The sequence below is a fragment of the Nannobrachium achirus genome (assembly GCF_963921795.1).
Source record: "Nannobrachium achirus genome assembly, chromosome: 4".
NCBI lineage: Eukaryota > Metazoa > Chordata > Actinopteri > Myctophiformes > Myctophidae > Nannobrachium > Nannobrachium achirus.
The window spans coordinates 54696697-54705449 of record NC_137813.1 but is presented as its reverse complement, the minus strand read 5'-3'; the positions used below and the strand labels follow the sequence as shown (position 1 = coordinate 54705449).

Sequence of the window (8753 nt, the reverse complement as noted above, 5' to 3'; positions counted from 1 at the left end):
CAAGTTAAAAATGGCATAAATGGAACATCAGTATAAAAAAAGAAAACAAAGGCACTGGAGCAACTTTAAGCCTTTTTGAGGGGTGCTAACCGCTCCTACATCTGTCTTTGTGTGTATGTCCGTCCGTCCGTATGTCTGTCTCGCAGAGCTTGGCATTGGCCAAGCTCCGCGGGGCGCTTAATGAAATGAACTCATAAAAGGCACTGCTCACTTCACGCCGGTGTGATCTCTTTTATTATTTACGGAGCAACAAGTGAAAGCGATGACGTTTCGATGTCAAGATGGAAGATGTACTCTTGACGTCGAAACGTTTCTTCTCTGATTAAATAAAGGCTTTCGAAAACATGGTTCCTACCTGAGGTGTGAGGGAAGTTTAAATCGGTTGCGCATGTCGTCCCACCTCCTGCCAAGATACGGCGTATCCACGGTGACAAAGATGCCCTTGTAGCCCGCCTCCTCCGCCCGGCGGACCAATGAGAGCGTGAGATCCCGGTCTTTGTAGATGTAAAGCTGCAGCCACATGAGGCCTGTGTCGCCCGGCGATGTCGTCATTGCTGACATCACTTCCTCTATGGTGGAGGTGGCCCAAGAGCTCAGCATCATCCCCGTGCCCGCCGCTCGGCATGCTGGGTAGAAGTATTTAGCTCAGTGGTTCCCTTTCTGGATTAGAGCCCTCCTGAGAATCTCAATTTGGTTCCATCTACTTCATCATATCCACTTAGACATCTGCAATATCCTTACTTTGATGTACCACAAATCGTTAAAGAGATCAAAGGACGAGGCTCCATCTAATTGGAATGACCTTCCTCTATCTCTTAGATCCATTTCCTCCTTCTGTCGCTTCAGGACATCCCTATATTCACATCTTGATTCAACCTGTTTATGCTTCTGAATTGACTGTACATGCAGGTATTTTTGAGGTACCATGGCATAGATCACCTTATAGGCAGTCCCCGGAAGGAGCCGGTGCCATGGCGTTGGTCCGGCGTCTCATTGTTCCGACATCCCATTAGTCCGACGCTGGTGAATGCTAACCTGCCGACACTGGTGAATGCTAACTGGTGAATGATAACCTGCCAACGCTAAACTGGTGAATGCTAACCTGCCGACGCTGGTGAAAGCTAACCTGCCGACACTGGTGAATGCTAACTGGTGAATGGTAACCTGCCAACGCTAAACTGGTGAATGCTAACCTGCCGACGCTGGTGAATGCTAACCTGCCGACACTGGTGAATGCTAACTGGTCAATGATAACCTGCCAACACTAAACTGGTGAATGCTAACCTGCCGACACTGGTGAATGCTAACCTGCCGACGCTGGTGAATGCTAACCTGCTGACGCTGGTGAATGCTAACCTGGCAAATGCCAACCTGGCGAATACTAACCTGCAGACACCCAGCACCTTATATTTATGCCATATTTTAAAATTACCTTTACCACATCCGAATTGCGTTGTACATTCAAATGAATTCACCTCCATATAAGGGGAAACATAAGGGCATGTTTGCCATTATTCTCCCTGAGATTATGTTGCGAGAAAAACATTGAAGATAATCGCCTTTTTGGTTAGAACTGAAAATAACTTTGTACTTCAAGTGTAAAATGATACAAAATATTTGTCCAAATAAATTCCAAATATTACCCCAGGGTGCCCCGTCACTCACTTTGAAAACTCCTGTGCTATACTGTATCTAAGGTACCTTGATGGGGTTCCAAATGGACCCTTACAGGTTTCTAACTCTCAGAGTAATATGGGTTATGGGGTCCTTAAATTAAACGCTTTGGGAACCACTAATCTACACACACATGAACACACGGTCTCTCTGACCCACCTCTGGCGGTGGCCGTCTCTCCGTCAGGGTGGGCCATCCTCTGCATGGCTGTGGCCGCCACGCCCACAGGCATGCTGATTGGCTGTCCCAGCACGGAGCAAGACAGGTCAATGGTGGACACATCTCTCAGCACCCGAGGGAAGAAACGCCATCTACAGCACAGTACATGCACACGCACGAATGTTAGCACACATGCAAAGCACACGCGTACAGTACCTTGTGCATGCACACATGCTTGCATGCATGCATGTAAAGCACACACAGTGTTTAACTAGCCTTGCACAGCTAAACAATCCACCCATGTTAACACTCTGTGTGGATATATATACTGCAGTTAGTATAGTTAGTTATTATATATAGTCTGTCTATGCCAGGCTAGTGTTTAACATGAAGGAACATCTGCCAAAGAGGGGACAGTCTGGGGGGGGGGGGGGGGGGTGAACTATCCCTTTAACTGGTTAATGATAATAGTGAGGGTTAGGTTGTGCTTCTGCATTGTAGTTCCTCCTGAAAATATCCTTCATTTTGGACAACTCAACCCTGACTTTATTGTAAAAGTGTGCATGCATGCCCATAGGTGTTACAGTGTCAGTACACCTACAGACATGCAGCCCGGACCATAATGTTAAGTCAATAATTATTGAGTATGCACTCACTTGGTATTCCCTTAGTATTCATTAACTTAGTATTCACTAAGTCAGTGGTTCTCAACCTTTTCAGGCCACGACCCCCAAAATAATCATAATTTGAACTGGGGACCCCCACCCTTCACAAAAACTTGGAATTGTAGGAGTTGGCATTACATTTAGTTTGACTTGATCTGTTCCGCGAGGCGTTGTGAGCATGTAGATCTGCTATTTTCACAATTTCTGACTCTAATATTTGGCAATTTGACCAATATGTTGGACCAGAGGTACTAAAACTGAAAAGTCTTTAAAGTCCTTAAATTGTCACTTGCAGATACCATGTATACACTTATACTGTATGTTGGTCTGTTTACTGTTGAGTGAGAAAACAATGTTAACATTTAGCTAAACATCTGGGGATCCGACAAAATAATTTGGGGACCCCCCCTGGGTCAGGTTGAGAACCACTGCACTAAGTGACATTACACTCACAAAGTGAATACTAAGTCAGGCCTCATTTCTCATAGTCTAATGTTGTCAGGTATGGTGTGTTTGTGTGTGTGTGAGTGTGTTACCTGTTGAAGGCGGCGTTGTTGTCAGCCAGGGTCTGCTGCTGGTCGGCTCCAGAGCGGTAGTAGTCATAAATAGCCTTAGGAAGGACCCTCCTGGCCTCGTCCTCAAAGTCACTGATGCACACACGCTGCCCAGACATCACCCACACATATACGCACAGCTAGTAGCTATGAGGAACTCTGAGAAAGCGACACAAACAAATACAGAGTAAGAATGAGAGAGAGACCGACAGAGAGAACAGCTTTAATCATTAAACTGTTGATGTGACCCTTACCCCCCCCCCTTCCCCCTCCCCACATACACACCTCCTCCCCTTTGTCTCTGGTCTCCCTCCTCTTGCTGTTCCTCTGGTGACTCTGCTTCTAGATCCTCATGGCCCCCGGACCAGCTGAACACCACAGACACTTGTAGTACTGTTGTTAATACACAGTGTTCACATCACGGCAGCCCAACTGCTGTCGATAGCGTGTGTGTGTGTTTACTGTTTAGATAGTTACTTCATAACTATAGCATGTTAAGTATAAGGTTCCATTGGCATTCCGTGTCGTGACTCGTGAGCAGCATTTAACATGTCATGATTAAGGTCTAATAACTACGTCTAACAGATCAAGTATAGCTTAAGTGTCTTGTGTCCATTGTTACATTTGTATCAACCTGATCGCCTTGACATTTGACAACCAAAAAAACCTGATCTCATCCTGACCTCAAGTAACCCTGTCCTTTGAAGAGCCAGCAATCTGCATAAAAACATTGTTTTTGTAAAAAACAAAACTTGTTATTTTGCATGTCCCTTGCAAAAAGGGTGTGTATTCCAAGTTAGTGAGTTGTCAATACAAATATCCAAGTATTTATACGAGGAGACTTGTGAGATGGTGGAGTCATGAATGACCACAGGCCTGTGGTCACCAATGCTCATAGGATCCAACATCATCTCCTGTGTCTTCTTAACTTTGAGAACCATGTGGTTGTCATCACACCATTTTACAAACTGTATCTCTAAAAGAAATAGTCTGCTAAATCCCTATCCTTATCTAGTAGGGCTAATATTGCAGTATCATCCGATAATGTAATAATATAATTATTGGGGTTACCACTTCTACACTCATTTGTGTACAAAGTAAAAAGGACAGGTGAGCTAACACAGCCCTGAGGTGCTCCAGTACCCAAGGTTCTGGGCTCCGACATAGTTACGCTGACCTTTTTTTGTAAGTCCAGTTAAAAAGGAATAATACCACCTGATAATAAGGGGATGAACATTAAGGTCCCTCAACCTCTTAATTAAGAGATGTGGCTGTATTGTATTAAATGCTGAGCAGAAATCTACGAGAAGAAGGTGTGCATAAGCTTTGTTCTTTTTGTTATTATCCAAGTGTTCCAAAAGAAGATACTCCAAGGCCAAAACTGCATCCTCTATACCCCTGTTACTCCTATAAGCAAACTGAAAAGTATCTAATGAACAACCAACCGCTGCCTTCAGTAAACTGATAATGATTTTTTCAAAACACTTGAAGTCAAAGCGACTGGTAGACAGTAAATACCATGGATGCAGGAGGTGCAGAAACCAGAGATGTACTGAGGCACAAGGCCGTTTAATGCTTAAAAACAAAAAGTGAAAATCTAAAAATCAACATGGTGTTTCACTGGTAGCCAGTGGGTCAGAAGCCTCCTAGCCTCCTAGTTCCAGTCAGGAGTTTGACAGCTGAGTTCTGGACCATTTGTAGTCGGGAGAGAGTGGACTGAGTCAGCCCATAATAAACAGAGGTACAATAGTCCAACTGAGAGGTGATAAAAGCATGGATTACAGTCCAAATAAACACCAGATGACAGATTTTTGCGTGCTGAAAATAATTACTTCAGTTTTGTCGGATATGAGCCACTTGCCTGGAATGCCTTGCATGAGTTGTGGAAAGTGTGGAAATAAGACATGGGAGAAGACCTCAAGGGACAGTGGAGTCAGTACTGAGACATGGACCCTCATGTCTCCACAGTGGAGTTAGTACTGCTGTATGAGACATGGACCCTCATGTCTCCACAGTGGAGTCAGTACTGCTGTATGAGACATGGACCCTCACAGTGGAGTCAGTTATTTCAAGGACCCCCATAACTATGAGTGTGTACACATACGGGTCCATTTGGTTCCTTGTGAAGGCTCTCCTACACCAGGAGGTCCCCAGCTAAATGTGTGCCGTCACAATCATTCTAGCCACTTTAACACCATGTTTTATGTGCATAGTGAATCCATCCTCTTTGGGTCAATTCATAACCTCAACAAAGTCCATAACTTCACAATCAAAGTGGGTGATACTGTAATAGCAAGAAAAAACAAAGTCTTCTACTTGGGATGCATCTTAGAGGCAAACCTTTCCAGTGAAAAAACTACCACTAAGGTAATCAAAAAAAGTCAACCAACTTTCTTGCATAGGGTTGCCCCTCTGGTCAATAGCAAAACACGGAGGAAGACGGAAGACCCTAGGAGGTGCTCTTATTGGGCCCCGCATTGATTACATCCTCGTTTGGTATCGAAATGCCCCAAATACCAAATAGCCCAAAACAAACTGATTAGGGTCCTGCTTGACCTTCCTCCTCGGGCCCACCTCACCGCTTATCACTAGGCCTATATAAGCGTGGGGTGGCTCACGGTAGCTGAGTACAAGATACACTAGACCACTAAGATACCCATGTACCTGACTAAATACTAATAATGTCAAGGATGTCCACAATTACAACACCAGAGGCAGCTCCACCAATCACGTTCAACCCAGATTTGACTCCTGCTATACCACTAACTAGGATCTCCTTTAAGTTGACCTTGTACCATGAAACAGTACCTATTCCTATGCAAACTGAAAATAGTCTTCAATCAATCAATCAAAACGGCATCACTGTGGCGCGCACACACACACACACACACACACACACACACACACACACACACACACACACACACACACACACACACACACACACACACACACACACACACACACACACACACACACACACACACACACACACACCACACTTCACTGCTCTAAAGATATGATAAAAAATAATATTTTAATTTAAATCCTATCTTTATATTACAAAAGAGTAAGTGATCTACTTCCGGGTCATGTATCGCTAACTTAAATACCAAACCACTTGGCCAAGATGTACTACATATGTACTAAATATAGCTTAAAAATTCAAACACCCATGTCACCTTTGCAAGATGTCGTTTCCAAACCTCTGTATACAGTTGTATTCGTTATTACCCTCATATTTTGCCTCTGTATAAAATAGTCCGCCGGTCAAATATGTCCGACCGGAAACGTGCGCTGCGGCACAATAGTTCCGCCACAATAGTTCCCCCCCCATTTTTTTTTTTTTTAACGTTTTCTTTTTTTTTTACTTTTTTTTTTTTTAAACTTTTTTTTTTTTTAACTTTTTTATTTTTTATTTTTTTTAACTAGATGTGAGTGGCCCGAAGGGCCGCAACCCTCTAGTAATCTACAATGCTGTATAGGCCCAGGGTCCATAACCTCCCATTGCTCTAAGATAAATGGCTGATAGCATAGCGCCGCGGCGCATGTGTGGCTTGATAATAAAACGGTCGCTCTGTGGCCCTGTGGGAGCACTATGCACCGTGGTGAGACACATCATTATTGGTATAGATCTATTGATTTGTTGCTTGTTCCCATGTGTTTTTTTTTTCTTTTTTGGTCGTGTGGCTTCTTAATTTATAAATGGCAGCACAGCCGCATTCATCAAAAGCGTTCACATGCTTTGATGTATTTGGTGGCGATAGCATTGAATGTCATGTTAGTGTATTTTTCTTTGATGTGTGGATGTGTGTGTGTGTGTGTGTGTGTGTGTGTGTGTGTGTGTGTGTGTGTGTGTGTGTGTGTGTGTGTGTGTGTGTGGGCCTGCGTGTGAGCAGCTCTGTGTGACCTTTCCCCGTCAGCACAGTGTGAGGTCGGCCTCAGCCAGTTATGCCTCATTTAAGCCTGATTTACACTCCATTATATGACCGTGTTGCACTCCGAAAATAGCCAATCTTATATATACATTCCTTTAAGAGCCACGCCCACACTCCACACAACGGACATGAAGCCTCCACAAAACGGACATGAAGCCTCCACAAAACGGACATGTTTGAAGCAGCCTGATTCGCCCCCTGTCGCCACTGGGGGGCACTGTTCACTAATATATGAGACAGCAATGTGTTCACTGCTCTCTGGGCAGCCTGTGATGGTGATAAAAAATTATAAAAAATTAATTCATGTAATCAGCTTTCTGCACACCTTCTTCAAGATGCCTGCCAAAATGGCCGCCATCCACATGCTGTAATTGTTTGTGTGTGTTAATCTAAAAATGGATTTTTGAAAACATTTTAATCTGACTTAAAACCTAAACCCTTATGTTGATCAAATATAGAGCAGTCCTGCCTGAGCGCCCGGAGGGCGCGAAGTCCTAGGAATGGAGCGGCCGCACAGCGGCCGCGAATTTCTAGTATTATACAACTGCAGAACAAACAAAGGCCACCTTTTTTATGGCGTTAAATATGCCAGTTCTTAAAGGGGAAGACCACCCATTTTCAATATTGAACTATGTCATTAATATAACTCAGAGGAGTTGTGTGGAAATAGAAAAAAAGTTCCCCCCTTCTGTGTTGGTTAGAACTGGAAGATTGATTTTGGGGTTTGTATTGTAGAGTACAATGTGTGATGTCATCAAGTTGTACTTTACAATACAAACCCCAAAATCAATCCTCCAGTTCTAGGCAACACATAACTTCTCTAAGGTATATTAATGACATAGTTCAATATTGAAAATGGGTGGTCTTCCGACTCTTCCCCTTTAAGGAGATTCCGTCTTGCGAATAATGATTTGGAAAACTACCATCTTGTAATTATGAGCGCGCTATTGTGCGCACAGTCTATCCATGTAGCCATCACCGGAATGTTTTGTTTTCCATTTGCTATATTTTGTACACAGCTACAGTCACGGCTAGCGTCGGAAAAGAAAGTAGGCTTTCCAAGTAATATGAGTTTTTATTTATTTTAAAAATCGGTTGAGTATTGAGCGAGATATGGCTCAGGATGCCATGGGTGGTCAGACCACGGCACTGTGCTGACCGTCAGGTGGTCGCTCGTTGGAGCCCACAGGAGTCACAGGTCTATTTAAAGCGACATCTCTGTTAATTCTAAGGCGATTTTTTAAATAAGCTCCTGTGGATTCCTATTCTTTCCGACATCAGCCGTGGCTCTATTTTGTACAAAAGATAGCAAGCGAAAACAAAACATCTGCTGAAGGCCACCAGCATGCATCCCCAAAGTGCAAAGTCGTGCATTAGCTTGGTTTCGTTTGATACGGAGACAATAGCCACGGCTGGTACAGAACAAGAATATACACATCCCAAGGAATATGTGGATTTATTTTTAATCGGTGTGTGTGTGTGTGTGTGTGTGTGTGTGTGTGTGTGTGTGTGTGTGTGTGTGTGTGTGTGTGTGTGTGTGTGTGTGTGTGTGTGTGTGTGTGTGTGTGGAGTAATACATCACATTGTAATCTTGTAAGTCCTAACACACACAACATGACTCATTCCAATGCTCAAGTGTAAGTTGGAGTTTATTTCAAGGCAGTGGATAAACAATGCAATGGATGGAGTGCGAGCCTCAGTATTCTATTTTTAATTTCAACATTATTTAGGACATCACACCAGACGGTCAGGGCACGGTGGTA

General features: G+C 43.7%; 1 protein-coding gene across 1 annotated transcript in view; it reads right to left on the bottom strand.

The window, feature by feature from the left end:
• LOC308283210 (2-Hydroxyacid oxidase 1-like) overlaps nucleotides 1-3481 on the bottom strand; it is a 7543-nt gene extending 4062 nt beyond the window's left edge. The window contains exons 1-4 of the mRNA XM_080723592.1: nucleotides 3338-3481; nucleotides 3035-3211; nucleotides 1834-1985; nucleotides 356-626 (exon numbers count right to left, since the gene is read on the bottom strand). Of these exons, the coding sequence (XP_080579718.1) occupies nucleotides 356-626; nucleotides 1834-1985; nucleotides 3035-3171 (560 nt within the window). The 5' untranslated portion in view covers nucleotides 3172-3211; nucleotides 3338-3481. The remainder of the gene's footprint in view (nucleotides 1-355; nucleotides 627-1833; nucleotides 1986-3034; nucleotides 3212-3337) is intronic.
• Nucleotides 3482-8753: the final 5272 nt, after the last annotated feature.